The sequence below is a fragment of the Pogonomyrmex barbatus genome, unplaced genomic scaffold, assembly GCF_055798465.1.
Source record: "Pogonomyrmex barbatus isolate J1 unplaced genomic scaffold, ASM5579846v1 scaffold13, whole genome shotgun sequence".
In the NCBI taxonomy this organism is placed as follows: Eukaryota; Metazoa; Arthropoda; class Insecta; order Hymenoptera; family Formicidae; genus Pogonomyrmex; species Pogonomyrmex barbatus.
Window position 1 is genome coordinate 6132213 of NW_028297109.1, and position 22530 is coordinate 6154742.

The following is a 22530-nucleotide window of genomic DNA, read 5'->3' on the forward strand; positions in this document are numbered from 1 at the left end:
AAGGTCACCGTGGCCCACGCTATTACGGGCGACGCGATGCGGACTTATACTTAAGTGGCACAGCTTTCGAGAGATCCAGAAATCCGAAATGTCAAAAATTCCAGAAGACATAAAGGAAGAGTCGCGAGATGTTAAAAACTACAGGATCCAGCTTCCGAAAATTTATAGTTTCCGAAAATACATACATACCTACTCGTCGCGCGCGTGCAAGTTATGTGTTTTACGTCGGCGAGAGATTATTTCAGCTGCGCGTCCGATTCCGTCGTCACGTCTCCCCGAACGTGAGCCATCTCGAAATGATTGCGGCTGCGAAGGCAGGCGATTTGACACAGGACACATTTATGCATGAGTATGCAGACGGCGCGGCCGCGATTTCGTCCGTGTCCGCGGGTATTATACAGACGTTCCAGATGCATGATATTTTGACTCTCGCGACTCTCCACCACGGGCACAGAGGCGCGGAGGACACGTTACATTCGCATCCTGGCCTGATATGCGTGACGAGAGGCCCGTGCTCCGGCAGCGCCTATCTAACGCCGCGATCTTATTTTCGCGAGGCGATCATGGGAACGGCTGTCTTGCGTTCGCGCGCGGCCGTTCCGTGTAATATCTCGCGAATCTTACTACGTGACTCTTACGAGCGCACGAAAAGAATCGCGCGGAGAGATATCTCCCGCCCGCGGCAATCCTAGAAATTACACGCCGCGTTATTTCACCGTTCGATTCGCTCCGCGCACGCGCGTGCGTGCGTTAAAATTTTATCCTCGACGCCGCCCCGCGGCACGTCTTGTTTGGGGCATTTTTTTGGAAGGTGCATCATCCCCCTCCTTCCTCTGGCGAGGATCGGCTGGGTGCAAGCGGGGCGCTTTCGTAAATAATGCTGGAAACGCCTGTTTTATATCCGCGTCCTCACGCATCGTGGATTTACGACGCGCTAAAAAAAAACGACCGTGACGAAAGAGGTCCCGAGGTGGAGGAGGGAATATGGAATCATACGACTTATCTTTTTCGGACTTGCACACACGCTGTCCAAATATTTATTGCGACACGACACGGGAAAGTGCCGAGGTTGTATGAAGCCCGCCCTGTTCTATGCTCATAATGGAGTTCCTGTGTACGCGCCGTATCTATTTCCCATGCTGATTGCGAGGATTCAACGTAAATTTAGACACCGTAAGGTGCCGTGTGTTAACACGTATACGCCGCCATGCCAAATTACCCGATGAATTTCGCTTTACATCGCGCCGCGGTGTATTAATACGGCGAGAGTGAATTTAATTTCGGGAATAAAGGAAAGCTCCTGTGAGAGAGAGAAAATTATGAGATAATCCGTGACAGCTCTCTGACATTTAAATCTTTTCTTTTTTAAAGATCTCAGGGGGAACGTAATTAAAATTTAATTCGGAAAGTTGTGTGTATATGACAACAAAGAGATACGAGTCTTTATTTTGTGAGTGGAAGAAACGGGATAGAAAATAATTATCGTATAATATGATCATATTTTCTTCGAGAAAATAAAGAACAAATCTAAAAATTTTAGATCTTTGTTCCTATGTATTTTCAAATTTGTGACTGTCAGGAATCTATGCATAGGGATCATTACAATGCACAGATAAATTTGAATTTTTTTAGTAGTATGCCAAAATGAGATAGTATGCAATTTTTTTGAAATAGTTTGAAATTAGTTCGACTGTGTTAGAACAAATCCTGGATTTAAATTTGGAATAAGTTGAAATAATAAAAAAAAAATGAGTGATTCTAATCCGAATAATTTTAAAATTTAAAAAATTACACACAAGTAATTAACAACAAGACAAATTATTATTTTATATATTTTATTTTAAAAATTTATTCATTAGACATTGAAACTCTAATTAGAAAAAAAAAATTTCCCGTAAAATAAAGAACAAAATTGAACTTTGAAAAAAGGTATAAATTTAAAGGATTTGAAATAAAGGATAATAAAAGGTAAAATAAAATGAAATGAGTGAAAATCGATTTAGAGTGGCATTATTAATTGAAAAAAACCTCCTCATACTCAGGTTACAATTAAATTTCCAATATACGGAATGGTTGATATTAAATTAATAATATAGATATTAGTAATATAGATTTAGAATAAAGGATGTACGATCACCATACTGTATGATCCTTTTAATTAATTCCATCGTATCGCGATCGGAGCGAAACCGATGCTACGCGTTTCGCGTCTCGCACGTCGGATTGTCTGCGGCGGCATAAATCAGCTCGCGGGGATGTCATTAATCCGACGACTTTTTTCGCGGGTTCAAGGACTAACGTCAGGGACGCGGCACTATTTTCGTACGGTCGTACGTGCACATGCACAATTGCGTGGGTTGCATGTGCAACGTTATAACGTTGGCCTGGTGTAGGAGCGGCATCCGGTCGCAGCTGCGTGCAGGAAACTGTTAAAAACTCTCCCTCTCACTCGCTCTCATTTTCTCTATCTGTCTCTCGTGTGCACGTCGTCTAAAACTTATTCCTCTTTCATCTTCTTGTTTTTTTTTTCCCTTCCTTTTCTTTTTTTCCTCTCCCTCCGGGCCGGGCTCTTCGCGACGAACTCGAACACTAGCGTGCGAAGAAATCGTTAATCGCGGGGTTCACAAACGGCGGCGGGGCGGCGGGGTGCGTGGCATGCGCTACAATATCGGGACTCGTGTGTGTCCGATACGCGGCCGCACAATGTCCGAGATATACCTGCGAGTTTTTAATTTACTTTACAGCGCCGTCGCGGAGGAGAGATAATTTCCCCGATAACGGCGTGCCTCTTTGCGAGCAGCCCGGTGAAATAATTCGCCTTAAAGCTGATAAAGCGCGGCGGGCGCGTTTCGTGAAAGCGCGAGAGGAAGCCCCCGTCGTGTACTTGCTCCGTGAGCTCGTTGTTATTCAGTCAATTCGAGATCGGTCTTTAAAAACGCGTGAGGATATCAACGGTCATAGGCTACTTTAGAATTACATCGGTCGCGAGAAGCTCGGCGCGGCGCGCAGATTTATCATAAATCCCGCGCGTTGTGTACTGCATTCGGTATATCGGCGTACGTTCGACGATTTACGGTCGAGCCGGGCAACAACGAGCGGATTTACGATCTCGAGCAGAGACCCGCGGTCTCTCGCGTGCGAGCAACGCGAGCGGATCGGCTTGAGCACAGCTCCGAACAACGCGATCGGTGCAGCGCCGCGGTGCAGTCGATGCGCCTAAAGGCGCTCAGGCACTCGGAGGTCGCGCGGCGGGAAACTGGTTTTCAGTTTCGGAAGAGCGCTCACAAATTGTCAGACGGTGACGTCACCGTCGTAAAGGCCTCCGTCAGGGAGGCCCCGTATAACGATAATTATGACTGTGAAAAATCGACCCTCCTTCCCCTCCCCGTCTGCGAGCTCTCTCCTGACGCGGGTGACCGATCGTTATCGCGCTGTTCCGCGACGACGATGACGGCGGCGGCGAGGCGCAGCGGAAAGAGCACGACGACGATTGGCCTCGCCGTCCGCGACGGATCGATTTGTCACGACGAGATATTGACGTCGCGTAATCATAAGATCTACTCGCGAGGCGGACGCGAACGTATACGTGTAACTTTCGGAGCTGAGCGATGATCGGCGACGCAGGGTATATCCGTGACATTAGGACGTAGGTGTATATCTGAATCGTCGAAGAGGATAACGAAGCGGTTATCGGAAAGGAGGGAAATGTGCGACGGACGATAACGAATGACACGTAAATTCGAATGACCGTTTAAAGTACTGCGCAGACATGCCGCATATCTAGAATATCTCTGCGAGAATCACGTCCCGCGCGACGTTATCTCGGCCGCCACAAAACCCGGGCGGACGCGCATCGGCATTGTTTATCAGACATCCGCCGTCGAAATTCGCTGAATTGCATATCCGCGCGATGAGTAACTGGCACGACGCTGCGCGTCCGTGTCTCGTCGCGTTGCGTCGCATCGCGTCGCGTCGCATCTTCGCGCGCATCCGCCGTGCGATTCAGCATAATGTGAAAAGGAGAACGACTCCTCGCCGTCGCCGTCTCAAATATATGCATATATGTACAAAGTGTCCTGTATACGAGACCACCGGATGTTTCTCTAACCGCATTTTCTCAAGCCGACTCCAAGACGATTTTTCTCAAATGTAAACGCTTCTCGGCAACTTTCCAATTTTTATCGCCGCACGTACGTCCGGGTCTCGAATTGTAAGATCCGCCCGAAAAAGCGTTCGCTTGGACTTGGCTGAGGAATATGAATTTCTCGTTCGTCTCGATTTGCTTGCTAGGTCCGCGAGCTCTCCTTGCTCTCTTCGCTGTTGGTCGTCGGAAAGTACAAAGCGTCTCGACGATCTGCCGGACGAAAAATCGCGTCGAAATTAGCCGTGGAGTCTGTCGTAACAAAAGAACGAGATAGAAGTGGGACGCATCCCGTATATATGTATATATATATATATATATATATATATAACGTAAACCGCGCGTGTCCGAGTATTCGCTTAATTCAGCGCTTCTGCACACCGGCGGGCTTTACGCGGGTCTAAAGTTAGCGCGGAGTGACGAACGTTCGTACACTTTCGTATTACTCATTTGAGGCTGCTGTACGAACTCAATGCCATCGCCGAGAGAGCCGCGCCTGTCGTACAAACGCGCGCGGGGAAAATTCCGCAAGTAGATTAAACGCGGCTTCGAATCATTTCTCGCAGCCGTGCTCGACCGTGAATTCGGATGTGAGGACTCGACGCGGCAAATTAGTACGATGTTAATTATCAATTATGACTCCGTGTTACCACTCCGTGTTACTACCGTCTGCTTACGTCTACTAGGTACTTAGGTTCGTCTAGTTTTTATACGCGACTGTTTGCCCCGGAATCATTCGAAATTTCTAACTTTCTAATTTACGATATTCTATTTTACGATACTTAAGTTGAAAGGAGTCGCGAGAAGATGCGTAGCTTCGTGCAGTTAAAGTTTGGAATGTGTGAGATCAAGGTATCTATTATTAGAAAAACCTAGATTTCTCAAGGAATTTTCTTGAAAATGAAGAAATTTTTTTTTGAAGTTACTATATCATAATCAAGTTTACTTGCCTAAATTTTTAACTGCCTTGAAAATCAGGAAATTCTCAGAAAATTTAATTCAAATTTAAATATATATCCTGAAGATGTTTTCCGTCTTGGAATTCTATGATTCGACATAATACACAATTTAAGGGCAAATTGGTCGAGCATATTCACGCTCAACGCTATCATTTCATTATCAAAGGTTATTAATCTTTGAAAGATAAAGCAAATTCATGGCCGTTTGTGCAATGAACGTTACACGCGTTAATTGCAATTACACAATGTCCTGCAATCTTAACAAGTAATGTGGTGTTTTTCTTTTTTTTTTTTCTTTTCTTTTCTTCTTTTTATCCCCGACTTTCCGTTCGGTTCCTATCGACGGCATCTACTATTTAGCGAACGAAAGAGTGAACAGAATGACTGAATGGCTTTAAAAGCTGGCTTTCGCGGGAAACAAACGACGGCGGGATGAGGCAGCTTGGGCAGAAAATAGAGGAAAAAAAGAAATTCATGCTTTTAATGCCCGATCCGTTAATGGACTGGTTCCGTGGCGGCGGCGGCGGCGGCGGCGAACTCAGCCCACGAATTGACGCTAATTTATCATGCGAGTTTCAACGAGTATTATGTCTAAGCCCGCGCTTATATATCGTCGTTAGTTATATATATATATATATATAAATGGGACTGCCTAAGCTCGAATTAATTGGATATTACATTTCAATTCCGTAATGGAATCGCGGGGCTGAGCGCGACTTCGATTTTCACGTAGCGCTTATTACTGCTCCACCCGCGTCGGACACACGCGTGATCCATTTTACGAGAGCGGCTCTATACGTATTTATCCGCGTTACCAATTTACTCTGCAATCCACTTCATTATCGTCGTTGAATTTATTGCCGAGGTGCCGCTCGGCCGCCTCGCGGCGCTCTCGCCGTGCCCACCTCGACGACACGGAATGCAATGAAGCGGTGCAGCCGAACGGTTTATCGCCGTTTTCAAGGTTGTCGACGCTTCTTCTCTCGCGGCATAAATATTCATCCTCCTCCCACGTCCGAGAATAGTTTCGCAACGTGCGCATGTCACCGGCCGTCGCTGATAATGACGGGCTGCTGCAACGAGCCCGAGGTATATCGCGTTACGCGCGTAAGTGGCGGACTCCAAATTCGCGATAATACGAATAATCGAACACGCAACACAGAACGCACAGAAGTCCAACGCGATGGAACAACGGGGACACGTTCCTCCTCGCGCGAAAATTCAACTTTCTAGCGCGGTGAGGTCGAGCTTTTTTTCTTCTCTTTTTTTTTTTTTCGCGACTTTTAATCCATTTCTTCCGGCGAGGGCGTGCCGGCATTAATTTCCCTCGTCCCGTGATTGCAAAGAGTCGCGATATCACGTGTGACGTAGACAGATCTTCGTTTTACGTTTCTCGGTGCTATCGAGTTTCCATCGCATCCGCATCCGCGCGTGTAGATGTGCACACGTCGCGAAAACGACGCTCGGAGGCTAACACAGCTTCGCGTCACGAGCCGCAAACGCTAATTTTCACTCTACACTCGACCTTGATTCCGAAAACGTACTGGTATAAGAAAATTCGCGCGATCTCTCTCTTTCTCGCCACGTGCGGTCAACTTTCAAAGACAGAATTGGACGATTCAGTCTTCGCCAGACACCATTTGGGAATCACCATTGGTGTAGGTCGGACGACCACCTTTTCTCTCTCTCTCTCTCTCTCTCTCTCTCTCTCTCACACACACACACACACACACTCTCGATGAATATTTAAAGACTGTCGAAAGCGCTGGTAGACATACGCCTAAAGTATTCTCCGCTCCGCAAAGAGGAACGACTCTCGGAATTCGATTCCCTTCTTTTTCGCAGCTCATCCATCTCGATGCGGATACACGCGAAATTTATACGATACACACACACACACACACACACATTTGTGCATTACGTGTATGCGTCTGTTTTCGTACGTTGCACTGTCGTGTTTGCGTCTGGTCAAGGTGCCCGACACTGCCGGTACATATATAGATATGCGTGCATACAACGTCCGCGTGTGTGCGCGCGTACTCTTTATAATATACACCGTCACACCGGCAGCGTTAGCCTTGTGACCACTCTCGTGTCCTCGTCCCACCCTCCGCATGCGCCGATATGCTTCAAGTCGCGTTTACGACCAGCAGCAACGCGCTCCTCCGCTCGTCTGTAATTACTTAATGCGCGGTCTCGGCTCCGAGCTCTCGCAGGGAATGAATATCGCGTCGTCGCAAGAAGATTTAATTTGCGACTCTGGCCACGTACTAAATCATTGGCGCGACCGGGCTGCTCACCACGCTCGGTATTCCCCAACGTGGAAATATATAAAATGTAAAAAGATCCGTGGTGTTCTCCTCGGCTACAATTTTACATTTTTTTCCAAGCGATCGCATTGGTCCCTCTGTTTTATTCCCGCCGGGATATTACACATTTAAGGGGATACGCGCTACAGTTAAAGGCTCGAAAAAATCCTTTTGTGGGATTTTTTTTTTTTTTAATAATCATAAATCTTAGAAAAAATGATTGGGTGGACATTGAAGATACTTTAAGAATTTTTGTACGTGAAAATATAAATGAAAATTCTGGAAAATTTTGAAACTATATGAATATAGTTTCAGTTGAGCGAAAGATATTCTCAGTTTCATTTGAAATTTTTCAGGAGCGTATTTCTAAGATCTCAATCTTTCGATAAATGTGTTTAAAAAAAAAATTGGTTTTTTAAAAATATTATTCTAACGTATCCTTTTAAATTTAAAGTAGCGAGCTTCCTACAACTCTTTAAGTCTATATGTGCACTGACGTGCATTGGTTCAGTTTATTTTTCTAGCAAGTCGGGGCGCTAAAGGACGAACCGAATCAATGCTACGTATTCGCAAATATATTAGCGTTTTTTATTTAAATAAGTTTTTATTTAAGTCAACGCTGTCATAGTGCACTTCCCGCACTCGCTTTTTTCGTTTTTTTTTTTTTTTCTAACGCTCGCATCCTGTATTCATTTTGCTTCAGGTATAGGAAGTGCACTATGATGGCATAACCCGAATCAAAACTCGCTACAATCGAAAACACTATTGATCTGTTTTTTGCAACTAAATTAATGTGCACTCGTTGTACTTAAAATAAAATAAATATATATTTAAAGTTTGACAGAAGCGAGATGAAAAGTTTTAGTGCAGCTCAGTGCAGGAACAGAAAACAAATCTTATATGATTGCGATAAATATCACCCATACCTCAGGAAGGATCGAAGGATAAGAAACCTCAGAAAGCAGGTTGCAAGCATTGATCCAAATTCGATTCCCTGAGGTAATATATCTTGCAATAAGAATTTCACATAGAAAGAAAAAAAAGGGGCGTGTAATCGATTTTCAGATTTGATTGTCAATTTATAGGAATGTAGCTTTGAGTTGGTGCATTGGAAGTCTGTTAATAATAACGGCACATAAGCAATTATTCCAAATTTATAAATAAAAAATTTAATTAGGAAAACATGAAAAAAATTATGAGACACCTAAGATCCTGTCGGCCGAGCAATGCCACATATTATCCTATTGTTTTACACATTTGTAAAGTTACGGAGTGACTGCACCGCGAAGAAGGGCGGCGCATCGCGATGCACTCTCTCTCTCTATCTTATAGTGCATTTCTGCACTTCCTCGCCGCGCGCGCTCCGCTCCGCTCCGCTCCGCGTCGCGGAGTCTCTCGCGGACTGTCGACGACCTTCGGTCCGCCAGCCGGCCGGCCGGTCGGTCGGTCGGCCGATTGCGTAATTAAACCAGCGACGCGGTACTTAATAAACGAGAGTGATGAGTGGCACGCAAGCGACGACGGCGACGACGACGACGACCCGGTACTCGAAATAGAAGTCAGTCGCGAGAGGAGCGAGAGCTACGACCTCGATGTATAACTCATCTCCGCGCGTGCGGAGCGTGATGCTGACGCACGCCGAGAGCGAATGCTCGCCGAGATCATCGCTCGCGCGTGTATACGCAAATGACGAAGACGATCCGCCGAAGAGATTCGCCGGGGAAATTTCTTCTTGAGCCGAGCCGAGCGCGAACGCGTCTGCCTCTCGTTACGTACCGTCCCCGTTGTAACCAGGGCGGCACGGAAAAAACAATTGTGGAAATGCGCGAGAAGCAAAACGGCGAGATTCAAACGCCGACGCTGGCTGGAACTCTGGAATGTCGAGACAAAACTGCGAATATATCGTTCGCGAAATTTGTTCCTTGTAGACACGAGGAGGCTAATGCGCGATAATATGTGTCTCTTATCCGGCCTATCGACAGCCCACCTCTTTCTTTTTTATCGCGAAGGAAATAGAGTGCGAATGCTAAAATCCGATATCCAACAGAGACGGGATTCGCTCGCCGTACTATTTCGATCCTTGGGTCGTTATCGCGAATTACCGGCACACGGGCCGAGCACCCAAGGAATAATTCCAGCGCGAACTCTCCACGGTCTCGGATCGACCGCATAAATCATTTTGTGGGTCACCGGAGCGACCACGTGGTGGCCCCGTTCCACTGACTCGGCTCGGCTCAGCTCGGCTTGGCTCCTCCTGATCGAATGTTCGTTCCTTCTCGGTCCACGAACTCCCGGCGGCCGATATAATACGCATCGGTCGCTCGCTGGCCGTTGCATTGGCCTAAAAATAATCGCCGTATTCGCGGTGGCGTAGCGCTTGCCGTCTTAGAAAAAGGATCGATATTATTTTTTATTTTTATATATATATATATATATATATATATATATATATATATCTCAACGACGTAATTTACTCGAGATAAATAAATTGAATTTAAATTAAATTAAATTAAAAAAATTATTCCCTAATCAAAAGCATTAATTAATACAGATATAATTAACGAGGTAAATTTTCTTTTGATTCTTTTTTAATATTTTAATTACGATAGTATTTAATAATAATATCTTTGATAAAATTTTCTTATATCTTTTAGTGTGTGTGTGTGTATGTGTGTGGTCACGCTAATATCAGATTTTTGGAGACGTCGATGCCGTCTTCGATTAGTGACCATCGATTCTCGACGGTTATCTCTGATGCAGTGGCATCACCGCCATAAATCCCAATCTGTCCGTCTGCTGCGCATTTGTCGGTTAGTGATGCGCTTCCGAGCGAGCGGGTCGACCGAGTGGGCCGAGAGAAACCGAGAAGGAGCGCAGAAGGAGAGAGATGGAGAGTGATGGAGTGACGTCAGGCGTGCAATTACCGATGCACTTGACGCGTCCTCAACGACGGATCGTCTGAACGAACGCTCGTTGCTCTCCGGCTACCTCTATCGATATAAAGCCCATATTAGACGATCTAGAATGCGCGGTGGAATTGAACAGCTTGAAAAAAATTCCACGCTATCTTAAATTTGCATTTTATGAAGAGATCGAAATTACAGGTTACAAGACCGCGATAAATTCACAAGTTCCATTAATATTTATCTTTGAACTAGAATATTTTTCAGGCGATTTAAAGAGAGAGAAGCTTGTTCGATCCGAGACCGAAAATGGAGGAGAGCACATTTGCGAAATTAGTGCAAAATCTCATTCTATAAATTGCCTCTATTAATTCGACCCATAATACCGTAGGATAGAATTCTATCCTGAATTCTGCCTCCGAATATATAGATCGTCCAGACGGGGCTTAATGCCGCCTCCTTCCTTTGTCGTCTCGCAAACATTCGTCAACATCGCGTCCCTCGGCGATCGTGTCTGGAGTCGATTAAAATGTCGTTTATCTTCCCGGACGTTCCACCCTGACTCCCACGGTGCGGAGAAAACGCCGGTGCGGAGCCCGAGGTGCGAGCCCGGGGGCTCGCGGGGGCTCGCCATCGTCGGGCAATAATGGACCGGCTGCCTGAATATAGAAAGTGAAAAATGCTCGCGATGGTCAGACAAGGTCGTCGGGGAGAGACGACCCATTCGGTTGACGCTAGATGATTACTACCGCTGATTGAGGATCGCGCACGTTGTACAATAATAGACGCGAAGGCATTGCTCCGCGCTCGTAAAGCGACGATCTTAGATAGGCGATGATCAATCTTTATCTGCCGCCATCTTTATTCGCTATAGCGCGATGCGATTAGCAATTTATGCGATTGAGAGCGGAGTAGGTGTTCAGTTTTTACCGCAGCCAATAAAAAACGATTGATTTTGATACTCGCGGTGTGTACGTTAAAAGACGGTTTCAGGCATCCCTCGATGTTTGAAAGGATTGTTACTAATAAGGGGGAATTTTCTGTGGGGAAAATTTTTTTCATGAAACGTAAACCTTCATCGATCACTTGGCCGTCGTTAAAGGGAATAAGCGTCGGCACAAGAATGGATTGGTTTTTTGTATCGCGGAGAAGGACTTTTCTCCTCGAGGGAGGATGAATCCATGTCGTGGAGGGTAAAGAAGGGCGAGACGACCGCCGAGACGGCCGATAAACACTCAAGGGAAGCAGAAAAAAACATATCATGGGGATCAATACTCCGTAATTCCACGAGATGTTTTCATGTTGAAATTGGCGATATAATGTACATCAATTAGTATCGATGTTTCGTGGCTGGCGAAAGAAGTTTTCATCTCGTTCACCCCTAAGCGCAATTTGCATTCCCGCGCAAGACTTTGTTGCAGGCTCATTTGTTATAAACTCGTTTACCCGGGCAATCTGGAGGCGGTATGCCAACGTAAATGAGCTCCTCCAATACAAACGCCAATAACCGCGCATTCTCAGTTGCGTAAAACCGCCCTTTAGAAGCCCACTTTCACGGATTCTCCGCTCCATGGGTTCTTGCCCCCTCGGGTATTTGTTTCCATCAACTCTCACTTTCAAGGGTCTTCGTTGGTATTACGAACGAATCCTTCCAGACATTTTAAAGCCATAAATGTCGCAGATCTGGAAGAATTTGGCGAGCCTTTAAATCTATTCCCTTCTACAATTTCGCTTCTATAAATTATAAATGATACTTTATCAATTAGAATTAATTTTCGGTAATAGATTTATGAAGAAAGAACAGTTTTATTGAAGGATCTAAAAATTTGGACACACAGACCTGAAAAATAATTTTGTTAGACTATCAGATTTTTATGTCAGATATTTAAATATGAAAACAATATTGCAAAATTTTTTTATATTCTAGCAGTTAATTTGAATGTTCTATGTAATTATTTTGATGATTTAACAAATTTATTTTTAGATCCTTTAGCAGAATTATTTTTCCGCGCGCGCGCGCGCGCGCGCGCGCGTGTGTGTGTGTGTGTGTGTGTGTGTGTGTGTGTGTGTGTACATATATTTATATATTTATAAAATCTTCTGTCTTGGAATTAGGCTTGGAATTAATCTTTTAGTTCTGAAATTAAACGTGGAATCTTTTCTATTCCATTGAATATTATGTACGATCCGAGAATCTACGAACCAAAGAATCTCACCGCTTTAAACTCATGTAAATTCATATAAATTCTTAGTTTCCCTGAATCAAATATGTAATATACTCAATTGATCGATTAAATAGCACATTACTACGCTTATAATACCAGAGATATCGACGAGATATCGTAAAGTGCAACCTCCTCATTCCGCAGCAAAGGAAAGACTCCATGTTCACGCGATGCCGAAGAAAGAAATCCCTTCGACAGAATTCCCGGATAATGAGAGAGTCTACTCGAGGCGGACAAACCTCGACGCTTAAACAAGCGCCTTCGCACCTGCAACGATCGCAAATCTCGCGATTGCACGTTTCTCTCGCGATCGGATAATTCCGTCCGACCTTCGAGAGCGGAATCGCTCTTTTCTTTTTTTGCGTAATTTTTTTTTTTTTTTTTTAAAGAAAACGCGTTGATCGAGACATGAATTAAGCGATTTACGTATGTCTCGGGTTTCCCGTAACTGGCAAATCACCAGTGAGCTCTCTCTCTCTCTCTCTCTCTCTCTCTCTCTCTCTCTCTCTCTCTCTCTCTCTCTCTCGTCGAGAGGCGCCGTCGTCCGAGGCGCGAGAGGAGAATGCCGAAGGACGCGGAAGATACGGAAAAGACGCCTGCTGATCCTCGCTCGGCGCCCTTTCACCGCTTTAGAAAGGATACCCGCGCCGATAATCGCACGGATAATGGATGCGCTTCTCACGCAACATCAGGAATTGCCGGCAATTTACATAGGCGTTTTTCTCCCCCTCTTTTCGCCCCCCCCCCCCTCGTCTCGAAAAGATCGATCTCGTGACACGAGAACGGCGCTCGTGCAGCATTGAATGTGCGAACATTAAGATAGATGTAACGCGATAGATGGGAACTCGATGGACTAAAAGATTCGACTTTTTTTTTTTTCGTGTTTCAGGGCTGAGTTTGGACAACAGCAATATGTCGATGTCGTCGGTGGGCCCGCAGAGTCCTCTCGACATGAAGCCCGACACGGCCCTTATCAATCCGGGAAACTTCAGCCCATCGGGTCCCAACAGTCCAGGGTAAGCGTATCGCCGTGACGACTTGTCGTTAGCGAATATTGAGAACTGGATTTTTGAGAACTGGAATTTAATTCGATTGAATTTAATTCGAGCGACTTTGATGAAGAAAAAAATTTCTTTTTATTTTTTTTTTTTTCTTTTTTTGTTTAGTGATATCTTTTAAAGGGAGTTACAAGAGTTACTTTGAATAAGGAACGTAGGGAATCTCCTGATTCCTGAGATATTAAAAAGTGCATATGTCGCGATCCATTAATCAGTGCAAAGTGTGTCTGAAATGTGTGCATGCTACGGTCGTAGCGGCGTAGATTTCATAGACGATCGTTCTCTGCTTTGCATGTAAAGACCCTTCAATGCTGGTTGTCACAGCAACCTCCTGAGTACATCGCCCAGCGGTCAGAGCAAATCGGTCACGCCTTATCCGCCTAATCATCCGCTGTCGGGCAGCAAACACCTGTGTTCGATCTGCGGAGATCGTGCGAGCGGTAAACACTACGGTGTTTATAGGTAAGTGCATCATTTCCGTATCGTTGTATCGCGCAACGAACTCGTTAGTTGAGCGATACTCCCCGACCGAATAATAATTCCGTTTACTTTATTGGATCTTTACTTATTATTCCTTTCCGTCCTGAAGTGCTGGTGGAGTCTCCGCGAGGGGGGGGGGGTTGAGGAAACGATTTATTGCGCTGTCTATCGCGATATCTGTGGAGAATGTTTAAAAGCGATGATACGTTCCGTGAAGGAAGGAGAGGCGTGCGTCGGATAAAAGTCTAACGAGACTCCTCCTCGCATCTCGCTCGTATTTGTCATGCAAATTTGATCCTTGACGCGCGGCGATTTTATTCAAGAAACGTACGCTCGCGGGTAATCGGCGTTTCGATTGCGGCTGAATCTCTCTCGAGCGGCCGGGTTCAATAGAGGCGAACAAACCCGTTTGAATCCCCCCCCCCCCCTCGGTTCGTGCATCTCATCGTGCGTCGTTTCCCGGCGGTCAACTGCAAAAATAATTACCGCGCTCTTCTGTTGCGTTTCTCGAAGAAGGAAGCGGGCTCGCCAAAGGCGCGACAAAGGCCCCTACGGATTTATCCGAGAAAAAAGACGGAGAGAAAGAGAGAAATGTATATGAATATGAATCCGTCCGTCGTCGTCGTGTTTGCCAGATGACTTTTTCGTCGCGAGAGAGCGAGCCAAGGTCCTTCGGATTCGCTTGATAATCTCGACCCTCGTTAATGGGAAGGAACGACGAGTAATCCTCCGACGGTTTCCAACCAAGAATAAGCAATAAATAAGCGGGTCGTTTATTATGCGGCTCGGCCTAGTGTCACCTATATAGCGGCGCGTCACGATAAAGCATCGACGATAAATGCTTTGTTTTTTCCAATTATCGCTACCCTCCGACCTGCACTCGACGCTGCAAAAGTAAGTATTGCGCTCGATGCGCAGTGACGATTCCGAATAATTAAATCGAGCGGGACGGGCGAGCTTGGGAAAATTTTTTTCCCCGGTGTTTTCACCGACAGAATCGTGCTTGAGCACGACGTCGACGAGGCAACCATCGACCTTTCCTCAATTATTTAACGCTCGATAAGTCTCGAGGCTGTCTCGTGTCTTTACTCGAGGGACTAGTAGCATTAACTTCTCCGAAAGGGAGAGAGGGAGGGAGGGAGGGTAGAACACGCTCGTCAAAGTGTTTCGCGTCTGCGAATTTACAATCGCATTTAACGATCATGATTTCACTCAAGTATTGAAGGCATACGGAATTTTTAATATCGAACGTACTTTGTTACTCCGGTTTAATTATCGCGCAGTCGCTTCGGTGATTATTAATTGGATTATACACGCGGTGGAAATAATTAATCACGAAAAAGATAATATTTGGTGCTGTGTGCACGGAAAGATCAATTTTACTGAAGTATTTAAAAATTTGTCCAAACGCGAAATAATTCTGTTGAGCCATAATTAAAACAATTCAAAAACAATTGGTTGCTAGAATATTAAAAATTTTTGCAATATTATATCACCTTACGTAATTATTTTAATTAAAAAAAATTATTTTCAAATCTGTACTTGATTAAATTTTTTTAGCAAAAATCGTTTCTTCTTACCGCGCAGCTAATGACGGATTATTAAAAATGGATTATTAAAACTATTATATATTTAGCTGATATAAATAAATTTGCAAAGGGAGATTCGTCATTATCGTCAACGTATATCGGTGCGTGTTAACGCATGACACAAAATATTTTTATTTTGTGTCGTAACACAAAATATTTTTTTCCGTCTTATTTCGGAAGTTCTCGAATGTATCTGCTGTATGGAAAAATTTTTCAGATCTCGCGTTACAGTATCATTCCTCGAAAATCCGAAACGTCAACGCTGAACTTTGGCTCGTCGCGTCGCTCCTCCTCGGTTATTAACTGCTGCCTTCTCGTGTCCGTTTCTTGCATGCGCACGTAAGAAGAAAAAGCTGCAAATGCGGCGTCGCGTTTGCATAATCGGTGCGGTGCGTCGAACCGCCGCGTCGAGCGGCGGAATAATAAAAATGTCGACGAACCAATGCGACACGTAACGCGACAGGCATCGGTGAGGGCGGGGGGGAGGGGAGGGGGGGACGCGATAGTAGGTGAAAGAGCCTCCGCCGCACGTCTCGGCCCCGAGAACGGGTCCGCGTGTCGTCTTTCGTGCCGCAGCTGCAACAGGTCCCATCGCGGCGAACCGCCGCGTTGCGTGCGCGTCTCTTCGCGAAAATGCATCGCTGAAAAGGAAGAAACATCTGCGATGACTTTTATGCGAACACGCGAGACCGCTCGCCCGAACGCGTTGACGCAAACGCCGCGCGTCGGCTGTATTACAATAGTCCGTGTCTCGTCACCGCGCACATGCGTCGCCTTTCGTAATTATCGAAGAATTCCTACCGAACGCGGTCTAAATTATGTAACGAGTTATAATATATGGATAGAATTGATTAATCAATTTTTTAACGCCATGAAACGCTTTGAAGTCGCTTATATCTATATGGAAGAAACAGTTTTGCTGAAGTCTAAATTTGTTGGGCTATAATAATTGTGAGAGACGTTCAAATTGTTGGAATATTAAGAATTTTTGTAGCGATTATAAAATTTAAGCGTCCTATATAATTATTTCGAGCATCAAAATTATTTTCAGATATGTATCGAGTCAAATTTTTAGATGTTTTAATAAAATCGTTCTTTCTGTGTATATTTTTAAATCTTATCATTTCACGATAATTAGTATAGCATTTTATTCTTGTATTTTTTTGTAACCATGATTTTATAATAAAAAAGAATTAGAAGTTTTACATATCAGAAAGAAATTTGATTTTTATAATAAAATATTTGAAAATTAAAAATTAATTGTTCATGTTCTAAAGTCAAATATTTATTAATTACATCTTGTATAAACTTTTTTTAAGCATGAGAAAAAGGATATGAAAGCTTGAAATAATCTCTTACAATTCTTACATCATTCACATAGACTTAAAAAAAATAAAGCTTTTTTTTATAAATCTCAAAATTTTTTATATTCAAATATATCACACGAATAACTTTATTATCGAGACGTCGAGAATAAAAATATAAAAGTTGAGAAAATATATAAGAGGCAATTAATATCATTATGTCTGTTCGGCTTTCCATTAAGATTATTTTGTCGTTGATATAATTCGATATCGTTGTACCTCGGAGCACCCCGAATTTCATTACAACGATAGCTCTCGTTAACATTTTCTCCGTGGTGGCTTTACGAAACTCAGATACAAAAGTCTCAAAGTAACTTATCCAATTAAAACTTGTCTCGTCTTTCTCTAATACAATCCGAGAGTGCGACGAAAGTAATGATAGTGAAGAAGAGGAGGGATCTCTATCCTATATCGAGACACCCATATTCCAAATTACACACATATATATATATATATATATATATATATATATATATATATATATACACACCTCTCTGAATTTCGATCTCTTAACATACTTCTCCGATAAAAGCAGTCGAGCCGCTTCGTAACGACTTGGGATCAACGTAAAAAGAGCGCCGACGCCGGTGTGCAAATGGATAATACTCTCCCTCGCAGGATAATGTCCTTTCGTCTGAAGGACTTGAGAAGAATCTTTCTCTCGAGAATTTTGCACGTTCGAGCAATCCTCGTGAAACGACCCGAGCGTGATTTACGAACAGATACCAGCAGGATCTATCGCATGATTAAGAAGATATCTGCGGATATCACAATTTCGCTTAATTTCATCTCGATTCGGGGATCCTCATTTTTTGATAGTCATCCCAGGTGACTACGACGAGCGTTATTACATTGTTACAGAATTTCCAATACACGCAATGCGTGATGATAGTTCCATGCAGTCGGTTCGCGCAGCTACGCGGAACCGACTCTCGCGGTCGATCCGAAAAACATATTCGATATCGCGAATTCCGCTCCAATTTCTGTGAATCGGCGAGCGACCTCGAGCCATTCTCGTCATCAGAGTGCTACAATGTGGAGGTCGAGCGCTGCTCCACGGCTGGTGCATGCCCGGCGTGCAGGGAATCCCAATGCACCGCGGCTGATGTGCATCGTCCCCTCTCGCCTCTTCCTCCGCCCGCGTACTCCCTCTCGCTCGCTCTTCGTGCCGCGATAGCGAGCTGCACCGAGCGCTGTAGACCGGCCCGGCCGACGTTTGCGTTGCATCAGAGCCCCGTCAACCTTGGACTTGCCGCTGTTGGCTCACGAGGTTAGGACTACCCACCCGTAGTTCCTCCACGAGCGGAGGGGGGACTCCCTCTTCTCGCTGTATATAGGCACTTTGCTCCAGTGGCGGTTAATTAACCCTTTAACCCACTGCTGTTCGTTCCTCTTCGAACGACGGAATGCCTTCGAGATTGGCAAAAAAATAGTTGCCACGTACTTTCCTTATTATTTTTTCCTCCTAGGAAAAATGAATTGATTAACTTAGGAATTAATTTAGGAATCACGAGATGTGAATCTATTAACATTTCAATTATAAGAGATCAGAATGTCTATTATCTGGAAAACCTGGAAAACCTGGAATTCTCAAAGAATTTGTTTATGCTTTAAAAAAATCAGGAAATTTTCAGATAACTTTTTTAAAGTTGCTTTTTCTAATATTTTATCTTTATATTATTAATCAGGAATTTATTAATTGAATTATTTGTTAATCCATTTACTCTAAACATCAGAACATATTGATTTTACAATTTAATGATTTTATAATTTATAATTTAATAAGTATCAAAGACGATGACTTTGTATTAGGTGTCATTTTGTTTAATGAATACCAATACTTATTTTGATAGATTGATGATTTTATAAAAGTTGAATTCTGTACCTATTATGCATTATATAATTTTTTGGAACCTTTTGAAAATAATGTTTAAAAATTTTATACAATATATAATATTTATTTTATATTTATTGTACAAAGGTTTTAATATTTCCCATTCGTAAAAGTTTATAAAATTAAATTAAGCATCGATCGAATTTTAATAAATTTATGAAATATTCTGCAAGTATCTAAGTAAGGATTTTAAAAAAATAAATATTTTATATTAAATAAAATTTACAAACTTTATCTTACAAATTTTTCAAAAACTACAAATGAAAAATTATTTTATATTTATATTTATTTTAAAAAATTCTTATAATTTCTTTAATAAAGTTTTTAAAATTTAATTATTTAAACTCGAATGATTCTTAATGTTATGATTTATAAAACTTTTATGAATGGAAGAAATATTAAAAATTTTGCATAAATATATATTTATTTGTAAGATACATTTAAAAATGTCTTCACTTTATCTAAAATTTTTAAGAAATTGCTTTAAAAATTAGAAAATTCTTAGAGAATTTTTTTTCAGGTTTAAGTAGACACCTTGAAGATACACTTTGCATTTGCAAAGTGATATCTCTCTTATGCATATTTTTTTAAAAAATATTTCGCGAAGACATGAATATAAAATTTATATGTAGTTCAATACTTTTGCTGCACGCAAAGTGCAAAGAGACGCGTGCCACGTTTCCCTCTCGAGATTCTTCCTCGAATCTCGCGAATCTCTATCTATTTCCTTTGCGCGAAAAACGAGGAGGGAACGCGGTCGATCCCGATTCCGCGGTGGATTTAAAGCGAAAAACCGCTGACCCGTAACCGTGACGGGCGGCGCGCAGGTATATATTCTCGCGGGAACTTAATTAATCTCATTAAAAATACGCGGGGCAATTTGTAGCCATCTCACGCGCGTAATTAACTCGGGAGACTCGCTGCCGATAAAAACCGGTCTCGCGCCTCCCAACATTCGGACATGTTAATACGCCCCGCGTAATGCATAAACGTCATGCGATGCCCCCTCACCCGCAAATTGCAGTAATAACGCGCACAATGCCGGACGCGCGGGGGGATGCCGGGGGAGGGGGGAGTCGGAGGAGCGCGAGCGATACGCTCGCTCTTATTTTCGCGTTCCTTTCGCGCGCCACGACACCGCGGCGCATCCATTTCTCACGGATTAAATGCGCCGCGACCGTCCGGCGTTATATACTCGCGATACGAGCGAGGAACGTAGTACGCGACGGCACCACGCACGGGGAGTCATTTTATTTCAATTTCATGGTAATCTGCCATCGAAGCCGCGCTCGTCCCGCGCACTGTCCTGAATTAGCTTCGTTATTAAGCGATCGTTATTATGCGAGTGGAAAATAAAACGATTGCGCGCGAACCAGGCGCAATCGGAATATAATCATCCGATTATTTAGCCGATTATTATTAATGATTGCGATTTGTATCTGATCTATTGTTCGACAATTAATCCGAGTCGCAATTCTAGTTCCTTTGATCTTGTGGTTTATAAGTTCTAGAAGATTGTGATAAGTGTGTGTTTTGTATGTATTGAGTTTTTACTTTGTGTTGAGTAGCAGTAAATAAACAATTTCTTACTTTAAGTTTTTTAAAATAAGATGTCTACTATCTGGGAAAATTTGGAAAATCTCTTTGAGGGAAGAATTTCTCAGAGAATTTGTTTATGCTTTGAAAAATTAGGAAATATTTAAAAAAAATTATATTTATAAAAAATTTTATTGAAAATCAAAGTTATTATTATCAAAGTTATTACTTTTGTTTAATAAAGATAAAATTTATTTTAATCGTATTGAAGTTAAATCTCTTATCAATTATGCTTTATATAATTTTTCGTTTGTAGTTTGTAGTTTTTGAAAATAAAATTTGTAAATTTTATTTAATATAAAATATTTATTTTTTAAAATCCTTACTTAGATACTTACAAAATATTTCGTAAATTTATTGAAATCCGATTGACGCTTAATTTAATTTTATAAACTTTTACGAATGGGAAATATTAAAATCTTTGTACAATAAATATTATATTTATTTAACATACATTTAAAAATACTTTTACTTTACCTGAAATTTTTGATAAATTGCCTCGAACGTCAGGGAACTCTCTGAGAATTTTTTTTGCGTTTGAGATAAACGCAAAAAAAACGCTTTGAAAATGCAAGATTCAGTCTGATCTTTCAAATATTATGAATTCTGGTAGAGAAATTTAAAGGTCGCTGAAAACATCGGCCTGAGAAAAACAATGTTCTACATAGTTGCTTTATCTTCAACATCAAACAAACTCGTATACTCCCATTTTCATTTCCCTTTTTTCCGCCGGAATTTCTCGCGTTCGGGTGAAAAACCACGTACCGTGTCGCTTCTGCACCGACGTTATTTGTGCATATGGCGTTGAAGGTCTTTTCAAGCCGCGACGGGGAGGAAAGGAGAACGCGAAAGGAAGAAAGAGAGAGAGACGGCCAGCGCGGCCGAGCAGCTCTACACGTGTTTCGTGTCATGAATATTTGTCTTTCGCATAAACTCCGCGAGATCAAACGGCTGTCACGGTGGTCCAGAAATTGCATCACGTGCTCCGTGCCGCCTACACACCGAAGAAATATCCGATGCACCTCTTAATACCCGCCGCACCGGTTATCGGAATATCACATCGTATCGTCCCATACCGTATCATCGCGGCATTAGCGTCTCTCCTTCGCGTTATCTCCTCGTGCTGACGCCGAGAAAAGCGTGATATACGTCGCGGATTGTCATTACTCCGCGCTCGCGGTATGAGAATTTCCTTCTTTACGGCCGTCACTTACGTGGTGATTAAGGACACGACGGTGTCGCAATCGAGCCTTCCTTCTCGCCGTAATCGAGCCGCGAATTAGCGATCGTCGGTGGAAAAGCGAAGCCCGTTCGATCAAAGGAACATACGCCGACGCGAACGATCGGAAAGTAAATGGCATCCCGAGAAACCTGCGCGATTTCTTTCTCTCCGTCGGATTTATACGCGTTTCGAAATAAAAAAAAAAAGAAGATCTCTCGGCGTTTCTTATCTTCCAAGCTTACGAGTTACATTTATCAGGAATTCTCAGGGTGCGATCAAATCCCTTCCTCGCTGTATTAGCATTGTTTAAGAGAGCTAGAAAAAAGTATGAAGTAAATTAAGTAAATTATTATATATTTGTATAAAATAACTTTAAAGTATATAATTTATTGGATTTATTTATGATTTAGACTTAATCATTGAACTTCAAATATGTATTATTTTTTTATTCTTTTTTTAATATATTCCAAATTGACAGTTAATCGTTGCATTGTATAAATAATGAAACATGAATTTTATTTTCAAATTTTTTTTAAAAGGATTATTTGAAAGGTTCACCTTTAAAAATTTATTTTTTTTTTTTTATATATTAATCAAGCATGAGATATAAATTACTTTAGTTTTTTAAACTTACCCTTGTAGTCTTAACGACGATATTTAGGAGATTGGAACTATACAAAGTACTTACTCTTAGTAAACTACTTGTAGATAATTATTTCATTAAATTATGTTTGGGGATAGTTTTATCACATTTCACTAGACCCTTTGGACTCGTAAATAATCTTTATTA

The 22530-nt window shown here is 42.7% G+C and overlaps 1 protein-coding gene across 9 annotated transcripts in view; it reads left to right on the forward strand.

The window, feature by feature from the left end:
- The window catches only part of usp (retinoid X receptor ultraspiracle), a 77819-nt gene that overhangs the window by 45241 nt on the left and 10048 nt on the right, over positions 1-22530 (forward strand). For 6 of the 9 annotated variants that reach the window (XM_089072443.1, XM_011643088.3, XM_089072439.1 and 3 more), the window contains 2 exons: positions 13427-13553; positions 13896-14057. In XM_089072443.1, coding sequence (XP_088928569.1) covers positions 13427-13553; positions 13896-14057 — 289 coding nt within the window. The remainder of the gene's footprint in view (positions 1-13426; positions 13554-13895; positions 14058-22530) is intronic. The other 3 variants (XM_089072444.1, XM_089072442.1, XM_011643087.3) reach the window with 1 other exon arrangement.